The sequence below is a fragment of the Choloepus didactylus genome, chromosome 10 (assembly GCF_015220235.1).
Source record: "Choloepus didactylus isolate mChoDid1 chromosome 10, mChoDid1.pri, whole genome shotgun sequence".
NCBI lineage: Eukaryota > Metazoa > Chordata > Mammalia > Pilosa > Megalonychidae > Choloepus > Choloepus didactylus.
In genome coordinates this window covers 54,736,901-54,754,842 of record NC_051316.1, presented here as the reverse complement: position 1 = coordinate 54,754,842, position 17,942 = coordinate 54,736,901, and the positions used below count along the sequence as shown (strand labels likewise).

The 17,942-nt window shown below is 39.7% G+C and overlaps 1 protein-coding gene across 1 annotated transcript in view; it reads left to right on the top strand.

Moving 5' to 3' along the window:
* The window catches only part of GLDC (glycine decarboxylase), a 114,186-nt gene extending 96,829 nt beyond the window's left edge, over window positions 1–17,357 (top strand). Inside the window, exons 22-25 of the mRNA XM_037798387.1 lie at window positions 11,565–11,660; window positions 14,504–14,676; window positions 16,096–16,176; window positions 16,666–17,357. Coding sequence (XP_037654315.1) covers window positions 11,565–11,660; window positions 14,504–14,676; window positions 16,096–16,176; window positions 16,666–16,809 — 494 coding nt within the window. The 3' untranslated portion in view covers window positions 16,810–17,357. The remainder of the gene's footprint in view (window positions 1–11,564; window positions 11,661–14,503; window positions 14,677–16,095; window positions 16,177–16,665) is intronic.
* Window positions 17,358–17,942: the final 585 nt, after the last annotated feature.

The window sequence follows — 17,942 nt, the reverse complement described above, 5'->3', positions numbered from 1 at the left end:
GCCTGGCGTATTTCGCTCAGCATTATGTCTTCAAGGTTCATCCATGTTGTCATATGTTTCACGAGATCGTTCCTTCTTACTGCCGCGTAGTATTCCTTCGTGTGTATATACCACATTTTATTTATCCACTCATCTGTTGAAGGACATTTGGGTTGTTTCTATCTCTTGGCAATTGTGAATAATGCTGCTATGAACATTGGCGTGCAGATATCTGTTCGTGTCACTGCTTTGCGATCTTCCGGGTATATACCGAGAAGTGCAATCGCTGGATCGAATGGTAACTCTATATCTAGTTTTCTAAGGAACTGCCAGACTGACTTCCAGAGTGGCTGAACCATTATACAGTCCCACCAACAATGAATAAGAGTTCCAATTTCTCCACATCCCCTCCAGCATTTGTAGTTTCCTGTTTGTTTAATGGCAGCCATTCTAACCGGTGTTAGATGGTATCTCATTGTGGTCTTAATTTGCATCTCTCTAATAGCTAGTGAAGCTGAACATTTTTTCATGTGTTTCTTGGCCATTTGTATTTCCTCTTCAGAGAACTGTCTTTTCATATCTTTTGCCCATTTTATAATTGGGCCGACTGTACTATTGTCATTGAGTTGTAAGATTTCTTTATATATGCAAGATATCAGTCTTTTGTCAGATACATGGTTTCCAAAAATTTTTTCCCATTGAGTTGGCTGCCTCTTCACCTTTTTGAGAAATTCCTTTGAGGTGCAGAAACTTCTAAGCTTGAGGAGTTCCCATTTATCTATTTTCTCTTTTGTTGCTTGTGCTTTGGGTGTAAAGTCTAGGAAGTGGCCGCCGAATACAAGGCCTTGAAGATGTTTTCCTACATTATCTTCTAGGAGTTTTATGGTACTTTCTTTTATATTGAGATCTTCGGTCCATTTTGAGTTAATTTTTGTGTAGGGGGTGAGGTAGGGGTCCTCTTTCATTCTTTTGGATATGGATATCCAACTCTCCCAGCCCCATTTGTTGAAAAGACCATTATGACTCAGTTCAGTGACTTTGGGGGCCTTATCAAAGATCAGTCAGCCATAGATCTAAGGGTCTTTCTCCGAATTCTCAATTCGATTCCATTGATCTATATGTCTATCTTTGTGCCAGTACCATGCTGTTTTGGCAGCTGTGGCTTTATAATAAGCTTCAAAGTCAGGGAGTGTAAGTCCTCCCACTTCGTTTTTCTTTTTTAGAGTGTCTTTAGCAATTCGAGGCATCTTCCCTTTCCAAATAAATTTGATAACTAGCTTTTCCAAGTCTGCAAAGTAGGTTGTTGGAATATTGATTGGGATTGCATTGAATCTGTAGATGAGTTTGGGTAGAATTGACATCTTAATGACATTTAGTCTTCCTATCCATGAACATGGAATATTTTTCCATCTTTTAAGGTCCCCTTCTATTTCTTTTAGTAGAGTTATGTAGTTTTCTTTGTATAGGTCTTTTATATCTTTGGTTAAGTTTATTCCTAGGTACTTGATTTTTTTAGTTGCTATTGAAAATGGTATCTTTTTCTTGAGTGTCTCTTCAGTTTGTTCATTTCTAGCATATAGAAACATTACTGACTTATGTGCATTAACCTTGTATCCCGCTACTTTGCTCAATTTGTTTATTAGCTCTAGTAGCTGTATTGTCGATTTCTCAGGGTTTTCTAGATATAAGATCATATCATCTGCAAACAATGAGAGTTTTACTTCTTCTTTTCCAATTTGGATGCCTTTTATTTCTTTGTCTTGCCGGATTGCCCTGGCTAGCACTTACAGCACAATATTGAATAACAGTGGTGACAGCGGGCATCCTTGTCTTTTTCCTGATCTTAGAGGGAAGGCTTTCAGTCTCTCACCATTGAGTACTGTGCTGGCTGTGGGTTTTTCATATATGCTCTTTATCATGTTGAGGAAGTTTCCTTTAATTCCTACCTTTTGAAGTGTTTTTATCAAAAACGGACGTTGGATTTTGTGAAATGCTTTTTCAGCATCTATTGAGATGATCAATTGATTTTTCCCTTTTGACTTGTTAATGTGTTGTAATACATTGATTGATTTTCTTATGTTGAACCATCCTTGCATGCCTGGAATAAACCCCACTTGGTCATGGTGTATGTTTTTTTTAATGTGTCTTTGGATTCGATTTGCAAGTATTTTGTTGAGGATTTTTGCATCTATATTCATTAGGGAGATTGGCCGGTAGTTTTCCTTTTTTGTAGCATCTTTGCCTGGTTTTGGTATTAGATTGATGTTAGCTTCATAAAATGAGTTAGGTAGTGTTCCATTTTCTTCAATGTTTTGAAAGAGTTTGAGTAAGATTGGTGTCAGTTCTTTCTGGAAAGTTTGGTAGAATTCCCCTGTGAAGCCATCTGGCCCTGGGCATTTATTTGTGGGAAGATTTTTGATGACTGATTGGATCTCTTTGCTTGTGATGGGTTGGTTGAGCTCTTCTATTTCTTCTCTGGTCAGTCTAGGTTGTTCATATGTTTCCAGGAAATTGTCCATTTCCTCTACATTCTCCAGTTTGTTGCCATACAGTTGTTCATAGTATCCTCTTATAATTTTTTTAATGTCTTCAGGATCTGCAGTTATGTCACCTTTTCATTCATTATTTTGTTTATATGGGTCTTCTCTCTTTTTGATTTTGTCAGTCTAGCTAGGGGCTTGTCAATCTTGTTGATCTTCTCAAAGAACCAACTTTTGGTGATATTTATCCTCTCTCTTGTTTTTTTGTTCTCTATGTCATTTATTTCTGCTTTAATCCTTGTTATTTCTTTTCTTCTACTTGGTTTAGGATTGGTTTGCTGTTCATTTTCTAGCTTCTTCAGTTGATCCATTAGTTCTTTGATTTTGGCTCTTTCTTCCTTTTTAATATATGCGTTTAGTGCTATAAATTTCCCCCTTAGCACTGCTTTTGCTGCATCCCATAGGTTTTGGTATGTTGTGTTCTCATTTTCATTCGTCTCTATATATTTAGCAATTTCTCTTGCTATTTCTTCTTTAACCCACTGATTGTTTAGGAGTGTGTTGTTTAACCTCCAGGTATTTGTGAATTTTCTAAGTCTCTGATGGTTTTTGACTTCTAATTGTATTCCATTGTGGTCAGAGAATGTGCTTTGAATAATTTCAATCTTTTTAAATTTATTGAGGCTTGTTTTATGTCCCAGCATATGATCTATTCTGGAGAAAGTTCCATGAGCACTAGAAAAGTATGTGTATCCTGGTGATTTGGGATGTAATGTCCTGTATATGTCTGTTAAATCTAATTCATTTATCAGATTATTTAGGTTTTCAATTTCCTTATTGGTCTTCTGTCTGGTTGATCTATCTATAGGAGAGAGTGATGTGTTGAAGTCTCCCACAATTATTGTGGAAACATCAATTGCTTCCTTTAGTTTTGCCAGTGTTTCTCTCATGTATTTTGTGGCACCTTGATTGGGTGCATAGACATTTACGATTGTTATTTCTTCTTGCTGAATTGCTCCTTTTATTAGTGTGTAGTGGCCTTCTTTGTCTCTCAAAACATCCCTGCATTTGAAGTCTATTTTATCTGAGATTAATATTGCTACACTTGCTTTCTTTTGGCTGTAGCTTGCATGAAATATTTTTTTCCATCCTTTCACTTTCAGTTTCTTTGTGTCCCTGTGTCTAAGATGAGTCTCTTGTATGCAACATATTGATGGTTCATTTTTTTTGATCCATTCTGCCAATCTATATCTTTTAATTGGGGAGTTTAATCCATTTACATTCAACATTATAACCGTGAAGGCATTTCGTGAATCAGCCATCTTATCCTTTGGTTTATGTTTGTCATATTTTTCCCGTCTGTCTAGTAATATCCTTTATTGTACCCATACCGAATCTCTTTAGTACTGAACCTTTCTCCAAGTCTCTCTGTCCTTTCTTTGTTTCTCTGTCTGTAGGGCTCCCTTTAGTATCTCCAGTAGGGCAGGTCTCTTGTTAGCAAATTCTCTCAGCATTTGTTTGTCTGTGAAAAATTTAAGCTCTCCCTCAAATTTGAAGGAGAGCTTTGCTGGATAAAGTATTCTTGGCTGGAAATTTTTCTCACTCAGAATTTTAAATATATCGTGCCACTGCCTTCTTGCCTCCATGGTGGCTGCTGAGTAGTTACTACTTAGTCTTATGCTGTTTCCTTTGTATGTGGTGAATTGCTTTTCTCTTGCTGCTTTCAGAACTTGCTCCTTCTCTTCTGTGTTTGACAGTGTGATCAGTATATGTCTCGGAGTGGGTTTATTTGGATTTATTCTATTTGGGGTTCGCTGAGCATTTATGATTTGTGTATTTATGTTGTTTAGAAGATTTGGGAAGTTTTCCCCAACAATTTCTTTGAATACTCTTCCTAGACCTTTACCCTTTTCTTCCCCTTCTGGGACACCAATGAGTCTTATATTTGGACGTTTCATATGATCTATCATATCCCTGAGGTCCATTTCGATTTTTTCAATTTTTTTCCCCATTCTTTCTTTTATGCTTTCATTTTCCATTCTGTTATCTTCGAGGTCACTGATTCGTTGTTCAACTTCCTCTAGTCTTGTACTATGAGTGTCCAGAATCTTTTTAATTTGGTCAACAGTTTCTTTAATTTCCATAAGATCATCCATTTTTTTATTTAGTCTTGCAATGTCTTCTTTATGCTCTTCTAGGGTCTTCTTGATTTCCTTTGTCTCCCTTACTATGGTCTCGTTGTTCATCTTTAGTTCTTTGAGTAGCTGCTCTAGGTGCTGTGTCTCTTCTGACCTTTTGATTTGGGTGCTTGGGCTTGGGTTATCCATATCGTCTGGTTTTTTCATATGCTTTATAATTTTCTGTTGTTTTTGGCCTCGTGGCATTTGCTGAACCTGATAGGGTTCTTTTAGGATTTGTAGACCAATTGAAGTCCTTATCTCTAATTTATCAGATCTACAGCTTCGTGGAGTACACTTTCTGTAACTAACCAGCAGGTGGTGTCCACGAGCCACCTGTTCTCCACAAGCCAGTTCTCCCCTGCTTAGCCTTTTTGGTGAGTGGGGGAGTGAGTCTTGTGGGGTCCAATTGGTGTACCAAGCTTGCGTGTGTAGTTGGTGTTGCCCGCCCTGTATATGGGGCGTGTTTCTGGGCAGTCGGGGGGGGGGTGGCTCTAACAATCAAATCTCCCTGATGATCCTAGAGTTTTAAAGCTGCTGCAATAGTCTAATCCTTCAGATCAGTCCTGCCACAGTTTGTCTCTGCCACTGACCCACAAGTCCTTGGTATTGGCGTATGGCTCCTGAGACTTGCAAGTGGGCCCCTCTTCCAGGCCGTGCACCTCGGGTCCTCTGTTGAGGGATGACTGTGCTATGTCACAGGTGAGTGCCGTCCCCCCAGGGCAGTTCTGGGCTGCTGGGCTGTGTAGGGAGGCTCCCAGTCTGCTGAAATGATGGCTCAATGGGGCTTTGTTAGTTCACACTGTTCTACCTTCCCAACTCTGGGACAATCAGCTGAGGTTGCAGGGAAGGCTAATGTCCACGCCCAGTTTTGTGGTGTGTGCCTGTTATTTGAAGCACTTCCGTCACACTGGGTTGTCTGGGGCAGTTCTGGGCTATGGGGCTGGTGATGGGCAGGAGTGTTTCCTGTCTACCAGGATGATGGCTGTGAGCGCATACCCCCCTTTTCTTGGGAAGTTGTGGTGTTTAGTGAATTTTCTCAGCCACTGGATTATTGCCTTTTGTCTCAGAGCTCTCTTAGTTCTGCTCTTGACTTGACATGCCCAAATTGCAAGTCTTTGAAGCTTTCTGTATTGGGCTTCTTAGAGTAATTGTTTTAGAAAAAGAAAAAAGGATTAAAAAAAAAAAAAAAAAAAAAGGGCGGGGGCCCTCCTCAGAGATCTGATGGGTTATTGAAATGCTAAGGGACAAAGCAACCAGGGCCATTAAGGAAAGGTCCACAGGGCAGAGAGATCAGCTTTTCTTCAGGATTTGCATATGCGCCTCAAGGCCTGAGCTCCACCCTTCCCCCTTCCAGGTTCACCAGAACTCCAAAAATCCTCCGCTTTTATTTTGGGGTTTTTCGTGTTGTTTTTTTCCTATGCCTATCTCCTCTCTGCTGGGCTGGCTGCTCTCAGATTCTCTGGTGTCTGGTCTCAGTCTATCTATGGTTGGAGTATGGATCAGTAGAATGAGTTTCCGATAAGGGCTACCACTGCAGTTCTCCCTTCTCCTTCCCGGAGCTGGCAGCCCCTCCTCCCCCGGGACTGAGCCTGGCAGGGAGGGGCGCGGGTCCCCTGGCCGCAAAAACTTACAGATTTCGCTGATCTCAGCAGTTCCACGTTTTCATGAGTGTTGTATGAAGTATGCCCAAAGTCAGATTGCTCTGTGGTGTCCAGTCCACGCAGTTCCTGGCTTTCTACCTACTTTCCTGGAGGAGTAACTAAAACATACAGCTCACCAGTCTGCCATCTTGCCCCGCCGCCCCCACAATCTCTGATAACCTTTTATAAGCAGTGTAGGCAAAATGGCAAAGCAGATGCCAGATGGAAATGGCTGAGAAGTGGACTGAGGTTGGGCAGTAGAAGGGAGAAGCAGGCGTGGTTTGGGGAAGTTTGGTAGTGGGGTGGGGGGTGGGGGGTTGCTTCAGTTGTGTGCAATTTTGTTTGGATTTGTTTTTAAATAAGAAAAGAATCTGTTTTTAAGCTTCCAGGGAAAAGGCTGTGAAGAGGGAGAGTGAAGATACTATGCAGAGAATAACATAAAATAACATGAAACAGTCACCTGGAGGTGATTGGAGGAGGCAGAACTAAGAACAAGGTAGACATTGAGAGCATTAGCTGTGGACATGCACAGAATCCCAGAGCAGAGCAGAGATGCGGGCTTGGAGGTGGGAGCAGAGAGGTGCAGTCATGATCTCGGGGTGTGGCCCCTCCTTGGCTCTCTGACCCAGGTGCAGTATACATCTACATCTGTGATCGTCAATTAAAGGCTTGTAAGTATGTATACAAAGGGATGGTTCTGGAGGTTGAAAATAGAGCTAAATAACCAGAAGCTCTGTTCTGGTCCCACCTCCCATCCCACCCCTGAGTACAAAAGAAACTTGTAGGCAACATGTCTCTAAGCAACAAAATAAAATGCTTCCAAAGTGGGTATTGAAGCTACAAGAGCCACTAATTAATTCAAATATAGCTCCTTCAGTGTGAAATGTGAAAATCCTGTATGTGTGTTGGCCTTAAGGATTAGCTTAAAGATTCGTTTTGTCTGATTATATAAGTGATGCATATATGCTCAACATAGACATTTTGGAAAATAAAAAAGTACAAGGAGGAAAATTTAAATGACCTGCCTGTGGTTCCAACACGCAGATTAACCACTATAATGTTTTGCTGTATTTCTTCCTGTTTTACTTTTATATAGTTGAGATCACATTATAAACACAGTTTAAACTGTTTTTTACCTGTATCTTATATGGTGAACATTTTCCCATGTCATTAAATAGTCTTTGAAAGTGCTACATCCATTACATTGTGTGGATGTTCCATGATTTTAACCAGACTTAGGGGTTTTTTTTGCGTGTTTTTTCCCTAGATGTTATATTTGTAACAATGCTACAATGAACACCCTCACTTAAATTTTTTTTTTTTTTAAGCATCTCTGATTATTTCCTTAGGTTAGAGTCTTAGAAGATAAATTATCAGGTCAGAGGATAGGGATGCACTGAAGCTCCTGATACGTATGCCTTTGTCTCTGAGAGAGACACCGTCCAGTTACTTCACACTGAAAGCACATGAGCGCGTCCATCACACCAGGGTCGAGGGGGGTGAAGCACCAGACTGAAAAATAACGAAACCAAAAACAAAAAATCTTTGCCACTTTGCTGGGTAAAAAATGATAGTTTTAATTACTAAGGTTTAGGATTCCCCCTCCAATAGTTTATATTTTACATATGTAAAATTCCCTTTTTTTTTTGCAACAACTATTTTGAGATATTATTTTTTAACTTCTTTATCAAGATAGAATTCACATGCCATACAATTCATCCATTTGAAGTGTACATCTCACTGTTTTTCAGCATGTTCACAGAGTTGTGTAATGCGAGTTTAGTTTTTTAAAGCAAAGGAAGAACGTGATTTGGATTCAGTGGGAGAAGACTGGCCCCCAGGAGAGAATAACGGGAGGAGAGAGTGAGGAGAGTGACCGGGCCATGGTTTGTTTGGGTTCCAACCACATGCTTAGCATCAAGGCAGAGAATGTCCCAGTCCTGGGAGGATTTGTAACACAAAAAGATGGATGAAATTTTCATTTGTTTTGGCATTTTACCACAGAATTAAATAATCCATAGTATTTCTCATCCCAAGCAGAAATACATTGGTGATTACAGACTTTATTACCCAATCCTAAAGTTCACCAAACCAAAAATTGTCTTGTTTGGTCTAGTAAACACATTCATTGCATATTTGAGGCTTAGTATTTTAGAATCCAAAATGAATCACCACTGTACCTCCCGAGGGCCAAAAACAGATGCTTTTTTTTTTTTTGAAATTCAGTTTTATTGCAATATATTCACATATCATACAGTCATCCATGGTGTACAATCAACTGCTCATAGTACCATCATATAGTTGTGCATTCATCACCCCAATCTATTTTTTGAACATTTTTCTTATACCAGAAAGAATAAAAATAAAGTAAAAAAGAACACCCAAATCATCCGCACCATATTTTTCATTTAGTTTTTATCCCCATTTTTCTACTCATCATCCATACACTGGATAAAGAGAATGTGATCCACAAAGTTTTCACAATCACACTGTCACTCCTTATAAGGTGTCACACAGATACCCAAAGTTCCAGAGACCAATCAGGTTATACACAAAGAGATCAGCATCAGAGATGCTTTTTTAATGAATATATTATTTTCTATATTATAGGTGTCTAAGAGGCAATAATTTTAATGAACTCCAGGCTTGTCTTTATGAACCATTTCTTTGAGAGATTTGAATACCAGCTAATTTGTTGAGGAAAATGGTTTTGTGAAGTAAGGAATGGACAGGCAAGAAGTAGGATAGGGGAGCAGCAGTAGTATTTATTCTGCTAGGATGAGGAAAGAAAAAGATTACCTTAAGTAAATGATAAAAATTCACAGGCATCTTCTCTTGTGGAATGCTAAGCACACTGTTTGATCCAAATGGGAATAGACCACTTTATCACCTCTCCAGTATTTTATTTGTCTTTTAGTTTCTTAAATGCCTATCCATTTTTTACCTTAGACAGACACAACTCTGTCTGGAAATTCGTGTCACTGAAGAGGTTTCCCAGTGGCTTTTGCTTTACGTGCAGACATGGAATGGACCTGGGGGCTGGGCACTCACACCCCAGGCCTGGGAGTGACCTCCCTGGGCCAGCACCCCCTTACCTGACCTCATACCCAGGGAAAGAGCCTGATTCTATTAATTGTGGCCCCGGGATTGCAAGAGAAAAGCTTGAAGTAGCATTGGTTGCCCACCTAAGCCCTAGTGAGTAATTAGCTAGTGATCTCCATTTATTTCTAAGCAGCCAATTTGAGGATTCTGCTTCTGTCCAGTCACTGCTTCAGAGGAGGGTTTTGAGAAGTTTATATTTCTGTAGCATATTCCCAATGTCACCTTCAGCCTCAGAAGATAATTAACACTTGAGTGTGTGTTGGGGGTGGTGGTGGTGGTGGTGGAATTCCAAGCTTGGAAACAAATCACTTTTTTTTTTTAAATTAAATTCAGTTTTATTGAAATATATTCACATACCATACAATCATCCATGTACAATCAACCGTTCACAGTACAGTCATAATTATGCATTCATCACCACAATCTATTTCTGAACATTTTCCTTACATCAGAAAGAATTAGAATAAGTATAAAAAACAAAAGTAAAAAAGAACACCCAAATAATCCCCCCATCCCACCCTATTTTTCATTTAGTTTTTGTCCCTATTTTTCTACTCATCCATCCATATACTAGATAAAAGGAGTGTGATCCACAAGGTTTTTACAATCACAGTCACCCCTTGTAATCTACATTATTAATACAGTCGTCTTCAGGAGTTCAGACTACTGGGTTGGAGTTTGGTAGTTTCAGGTATTTACTTCTAGCTATTCCAATACATTAAAACCTAAGAGGTGTTATCTATATAGTGCATACGAATGTCCACTAGAGTGACCTCTCGACTCCATTTGGAATCTCTCAGCCACTGAAACTATTTCGTCTCATTTTGCATCCCCCTTTTGGTCAAGAAGATATTCTCAATCCCACAATGCCAGGTCCAGATTCATCCCCGGGAGTCATATCCTGCGTTGCCAGGGAGGTTTACACCCCTGGGAGTCGGGTCCCACGTAGGGGGAAGGGCAGTGAGTTCACCTGTCGAGATGGCTCAGTTAGAGAGAGAGAGGGCCACATCTGAGCAACAAAGAGGTACTCAGGGGGAGACTCTTAGGCACAATTATATGCAAGTTCAGCCTCTCCTTTGCAGTAACAAGGGAAACAGATCACTTTTATTTTGCTTTATCATCATTCTATCCCTTCCTTTTCTCTATGCTTTTTGACTTGATATCATTTCAGATTTTCAGCTCTAGCCGAAATATCTACCCGGTGAAAAGTCTTTGTCTCTGATCTTTTAGTTGATCAGTTTATACAATTTCTACTTTAGATTATCCCGACTCAACCTGTGCATTGATGGTTTGTGTATCTTTCTCCTTAAAACCAGAAACAAAGATGGACATGTTGGTATCTGGCCTCTGGCAGCCACCAGGTTTAAATTTCATCCATTTCAGGGCTGAAGTAAAGAAGGATGCTTAGAGTCTCCTACAGTTTCAATTTGAAAGTGTTAAAATTTGTATGCAGAAAATAACATCTGAACCTCTTTTTGAGAATGTAGCTGTTTCCAAACCGCTTGTCCGTGGTGTGGGCCTCTGCAGATGAAGCCTTGGTCTTAGCAGAGCTGGGTCGGGCTTGACCTTGCAGCCGTGAGTGAAGGTCTGCCAGGAGTGCGCTCCCTCTCCCACCACGTGCGCCCCTCCCCCTCCTCTCCTGCCATCCTCAGAACTGAGCTTCAAACCTCAAAAGCTCCTTCAGAGTCACATAAAATTATGTATGCATCTTATCGGTATATGTTTAATATATATATACACAAATACATAGAAGAAACACTTATTTGATATTGGTTGCAAAGTTGCTGAAATGGGTGTTAGTGGATCTTTAGCTCTAAAAATATTTTTGTATAAAAGGATAAGGGGTGTGATTACATGTTTCACTGTCACAAGTACATGTTGGGTTCCCAGAGTAGAACCTATGCTGAATGTTCAAGTAGTACCTGGGCACTGAAGTCCCACTTCCCAGGCCAGAGTGGGTGGTGGACTGAGGATCAGACATATTGGCTCCAACCTGTTAGAATTTTTGTTTTTATTTGTAATAAGAGCAGATGAAGTCTTTACTGCTAACTGTAAACTTACCAAGTGCCCGTATCTTCTAGATCCTCATTGACATGCATGAAAAGCTGAAGTATTTCTTCATTTGTGCAAGTGAAATAATAAGCCAGTGCTAATCATGACGTGAAAAAAATTTCCTTGAACAGGTTATGTGGCTCATGAATTTATTTTGGACATAAGACCCTTCAAAAAGTCTGCAAATATTGAGGCTGTGGATGTTGCTAAAAGGCTCCAGGATTATGGTGAGTGGCTTCATGGCCATAATCCTTTTTACTCCTAAAAGTTTACTCGTAAAACTTGGGCTTCTGACATTAGCAGCTCCTGGGGCTTCATGCAGCTTCCTGTGCAAGGCCGTTTGCGCGGAAGAACCACAGTTCCTTAGCACAAACCGAAGTGCAAGCACCATAGTAAACTGATCTGCAGAGTAAGTGGGGAGCCTGGGACTCTAGGCAACCTTGAGAGTCAGGGAGTAAAAGCTTTCCCTTACGATTCCATCAATTCTGCCCTTATAAAGATATTACAACATGCACCTGGAATCCACCAGCAGCCAAGAAAAAAGGTCTTTATAGTTAAGAAAAAATACCAAAGAAAATGTTTATTGCTCCTTGCCCATGTCTTTGGTAAATTCTTACTCCATCCCACTCCTGGTAAACAGAGGTCTGTGAAAAACTACGTTGGTATACTGTTGAAGCAAACGGACAGTCATTTGAGTGTTACAATGACATGGTCATGCTGTTCCTGTTTCAGCTGCTTCTAGAGATGAAGAAATAGGAATTTGTTGTTTTCAGAGTTAATGCAATTTTCTTAGCAGGATTTTGAAAGACATGGGCCCTTTATCTGTGTATTAGTAGGTTTTCATTTAGCACAGGCCTTATTAATACACATTTTGTTTGTGATATTGATCATAACATCAAGGACCCTTCAATTCTCAGAGAGGCTAAGTTGGGGAGAACTTTGCCTTTTGATGGATGTAGAGTCTTATCTGAATTTTAATGACACTTTTAATGACTTATTTTAATAAGGACAGTGAAAATTTAAATAATTTCAACATTACTATCGTGTCATGTCTGTGACTCACTCCTCTCTTGAATGAATGATCTCATTATGCTGAGTTACACTGACAATTAATGAAAAAGCCCATGAAAAATTTCATTCATGAAATTAACACTAAACTCATCAAAAAACATCTCCTGTAACCTGTGTGGAACCCCAACTCAACCTCCCAGGCTAGTGGCTGAGTGCTGATTGAGGATAAGGCTCTCACTTCACTGCATTGTCTACATCATTTCAGACCACACCAGCATTTGCTAGGAGGGAGGTGGTAACTAAAATGACCACAGCACATATTTTCAAGTCATATTCTATCTCCCTTCACTTTATTTGGTGCTCAATAGAATGGTCCCCACACTTGCCCAAAGCCCAGAATCATCCAGATGCCTGGCTCTAGTAGGCACTCAGCACATAGGTGTTTATTAAGTGACAGAATAAATGAATGTGTGAATAGCTAGGTAACAACATGACAACACAGGTTCTGGGTCTTAACCACACCCACCGAATTGGAATTTACAGGGGAGAGACCGCTATACTTAACTTTTCAGGCAGGTTTGAGACACAGTGCCTTAGGGCAGAGGTTTCCCAATTTAACTAATGATCAGAATCACCTGGGGAGTTTAAGCCACAGATTTCCAGGCCCTACCCCGGACCTCCTGAATCAGGATCAAGACTCAGGAATGTGTGTTTCTAAAATAATTTCTCTAAATTCTAAAATAATTCCGGATATGGGATCCACTACAGCAGAATACGCTGGCCTGAATCTGCTCACATGTAGTGTGAAGGTCAGCCTTAATGATACCAGCTTGTTCTTAAAGGAAAAAAATAAATAAATCCCTTACTGGGTTGGGTGCATAGGTGTATACATTTGTCCAACCTCATTAAATGGTGCCCTTAAGATTTGTGCATTGTAATGTATGTAAATTTTATCTAAAATATGTAAACAATGAATTTTACTTGTATGCATGCTGAAGTGATTAGGGTAAAGTATACTGATGACTGCAGTATACTTTGAAATGCATCAAAAATAAGATGGATGAATAGATATGTGGTAAAGCAAATAGAGCGTGATTGTAGACTCTACCTGAATGCTCTCAGTACAGTCTTTTCAACTTATCTGTATGTCTGAGAATTTTTATAATAAAACATTGGGGACAATCCCATAAGGCATGTAGGCATGACCCCAAAACACCTGTGTACTCCTAAGGGAACCATTTCACTACTGGGTGTAATTAGCTGACAAGTGTCTCAATCTGAGAGCTGTTCTTTATCTTTTATAGTTTCACAGAAAAGTTTTAAGAAATAGGAAATAATTGTTTTGGGTTTTTGTCCAGGAAATCTTTTCTTTGACCTGTGTGTCTTGTTGATTCATCTTACAAGTGAAAACTTTTGGAAACACAGAAACACCTTCAGCCTGTGTTCAATGTAAATGCAAAGACTTTCCACATACAGGTCAAGTCTCAGTTTACTCATCTGTAAAGCAGGGACTATAAGGCTTACCCCAGGCTCCTTAATGCTTGTTACCTCATTATGTAACTTCTGATAGGTTTTAATTTTCTAAAATTTATCTTAATTGCAAGTAAAACATGATTATATAGCTTATAAAAAATAATCAAAATGAAATGAAAATCCCAGTAATCCCCATTAACATTTTAGTATATGTTCTTCAAGGCACCTTCCCTAATAAAATATATGTATATAAATACTGTATCATTTTATAATAAGAATGGGATATTATGTTGTTTCACTTAATATCTTTGAATTTTTATCAAATATAAATTTGTATCTTTTTGAATGGTTGCATATTTATTGTGTGCCTGCCCTGTAATTTGCTCAACCAGGCCCCTATTGTTGGATGTCGGATTGTTTCCTAAGTTTTTCTTCTGTAAACAGTGCTGGGATGAATGTCCAGAAAAATACATACATTTGTAAATTTATCCAATGATTTCTTTGGGATAAATTATAAGATAAGGAAGGACTTTTCACTCAAATTGGGGAGGCCAAAGACAGCAAGTTTCCCTGATTCTGTTTGTAGGATTTCATGCCCCTACCATGTCCTGGCCTGTGGCGGGGACCCTTATGGTGGAGCCCACAGAATCAGAAGACAAGGCAGAGCTGGACAGATTCTGCGATGCCATGATCAGCATTCGGCAAGAAATTGCCGACATCGAGGAGGGCCGCATTGACCCCAGGGTCAATCCAGTGAAGGTGCGTAGGCATTGGTTCTTTATCCAAAATGTCCCATGCAAGAGAAGTCTGCACTGTTTCAGCAACCCCTGAACTCTCATTAGAAGGTGCTGTTCTTGTCTAGAATTAAAACTGTTCCTCTGAGAAGATGCAGTTATTATTTGGAAGTTTAAATCTTGAACAATGTAACAGTGGGTAAAGTATGATGTTTTAAATTTTATTTTGTTTTTAACATTTTTAAATTTTTTGTTTACATAAGTTTTGTGTAATTTTATTGTTTTTTAAATTTTTTTGAGTTTAATTTTATTTTGTTTACGTAACTGTTTTGTGGTTGTCTGTGCTATCTACCACACATGCACCAAATTGATTGCCAAAGGAAGGAACAGAGGCTAAAGGGCTCCATTTAGTTGGGGACGTTGTATCATTTTATAGTTGTTTGATACACTGTAGTTATTTACCTCACAAACCCGTATAAAGAAAAGTTCTTGTATTGGAGAAGTTACTTCTTAGAATAACTGAATTGGCACTTGGCCTGAAGATTTTGCAATGTTTATGGAGGCGAGTTTGTTAGGCATCATGCTACCTCTTCCAAAACGTGTTAATTGTATTTCTGGCCACAGCCCTAAGTTCATCATCAAGTACAGATATCATGGCATTGAGAATGCCGTGAAGGTGTTCTGTGGTACGGTTACAAGCCACAGGACAAGTCTGAGATACTCAGGGAAGCTCAAAGAGGAAGTTCCCCATCTGCCTAGCAGGAGGTGCAGTGGCAGAGGCCAGTGGCTGGTAAGAGAAGGTAAGCACCTCGGCTACATTTGAGTTCCACAGCGTGATGGTGAAACACGATATGTTCATTTTACTGTCACTTATTTCCCCTTTCTTTCTGGATACTGCCAATGCTTTCAGGATTTAGGTAAAAAATGGCAAAAGACATCACAAAGAACATAATGTTGAGTTACAAAAGCACGTGTTAAATAATACAGGATGACATAGGTTTAAAAATTTGCCAAAATATGCCACATACTATTTCTTAATATATGCACATATAGTAATAGTATAAAAACATGATGCGAAACAGTAAACACCAAATTTACGATAGTGCATATCTCTGGGGACAAAGGCAAGCGTGGAGTCAGAGAGGGGATATACAGTTTTATTGTATCTGTAACGTCTTATTATTTTGTAAAAGTGAAACAAATATGACAAAATATCAATTTCAATTATGCTCAGTGATGGATGTGTTTATCATATTAGTATCACTTTCAGATATTTGAAATACTTCACAATAAAAAATTTTCTACCACAATCAATGCATATCCCCCAAGTTGAAACAAAACAACCCCCATCTACATGGGCTTCCATCAGAAGCTCAGTGGTTGAGATGATATAGAAGCAAGCAGTGTTCTCTGCTCTGATCCCTCTTCTGTGTCTCTGTCTCAGATGTCTCCACACTCCCTGATCTGCATTGCATCCTCCCACTGGGATCGACCATATTCCAGAGAGGTGGCGGCATTCCCCCTGGTAAGTTCATGCCTTATCTGGTAGACCTTTTATGTGCATGTGAGGGGCCATCATGAACCTGGAGGGGTTCCCATGCTCCTTAGAGTAACCAGATGTGGGCACCTTGAGAAACATGACCATGATGAGTGATTAAGAGCAAAGGAATTGGCTTCCAGAGCTCTCTGCAGAGAGCACAGTGGAGAAAGAAAGGATTCCCGGTCAAGTGGATTAATGCGTTTTCCACCACCACCCAATAGGGAGATAGCCGCAAATGCAATCTTTCTTTCCTTTCTGATCCTTATATGAAGGAGAAGGTACCCTGCAGCCTGTCTGACTGGGGAAAGGATGGAGGTCAAAAGCTGGCTTTTAGCTTCTCAGAGTATTTAGGAATTTGTTAGGCAAATGGACTCTCAGGCTGTGATGATATCCTTGCAATTTCCTCCCCCTGCCCCCAACCCTCAAGAGAAACTTTTCATCATATTCAACATTTCCTTCTGTTGTCCCTTGCAGCCCTTTGTGAAACCAGAGAACAAATTCTGGCCAAACATTGCCCGGATCGATGACATATATGGAGACCAGCACCTGGTCTGCACCTGCCCACCTATGGAAGTTTATGAGTCCCCCTTCTCTGAACAGAAGAGGGCCTCTTCTTAGTCCTCTCTCCCCTAATTTCACGTGACTGGTTTGATGTGTCTCTCCAAGCATTTGATAAGCAAGAAGTGTTTCATATCCCACCCCAAGGCTCAAGTAGGGGTTTTATATACGGCATATATTTTTGTAATCTGTCAAGGTAAATGTAAATACAAATAGTATAGTGAGTGGAAGCTCATCATTGGAAGACTGATTTGCTTCGGTGCTTCTGCTTCCACATGTAACAGTTGATGTTCAAGTTACCTTGAGTGGGAGCCATTTAGTTTTTTTGCATAGAAGAATTTGGATATGCTAGAATTTTAAGTTTCAATGTAGCAAGTTTGCACACATTATAAAGGCTAGACTGGAAACTCAATACACCTACTTCTGTTCCAAATATAAGTCCTTGTGGACTGTGCCATCTGTGGGAAATCCCAGGGCAATTGTTTACATTTTGTATAAAGTGAAGAAATCTTTTTCTCCAACTAATTTGCCTAATCTATAATAGCATTTGATTGATCTGTGTTTTTTATCTGCATTTATTAGTAGTCGTCTAATAAAAGCATTTCAATTTGAAGAATGCCTTCTTCTTGGTCCATTTTTCAACCTTACCCCATGTGCCCTTGCTATTTGGTTCCCTGGGTTCAGAGGGAATTGAAGAGTAATGAGAACACTCAACCCAATAGCCATTGTTACATTATCAGTTTTGCCTTCGGCTAAAGAAAGTAAGTTTGTATATCTTGGTCAGCAGCGAATGCCACTACAGCCCTTGCCATTAGAATTGTATTAGACTGTATTAACCCAAACCAGGAGGTGAATCAAATAGCAGTTTGTTTTTTCTCATTTAATGAGAACAACTCCAGAGATGATAGAAAGCCAGGGGCTGGTGTGTCTTCTGTCTTCCTGTTCTGCTTTCCTTTGCACATGGTTCTTGTCCTCATGGTCACAACATGGCTGTTGCAGATCCAGATATCAGATAGACATTCTAGATAGAAAAAAAGGGGAAAGAACAAAACACAAAAGGCAGATTCCATGCTTGAAATGCTTATCCAGAGGCAAGTCACCCAGTGACCTCTGTTTACTTTTCACTGGCCAGAATTGTTTCAAGTTGCCACTCCTAGTTGGGAGGTCTTTTACCTGGGCATATTATTGTCCCA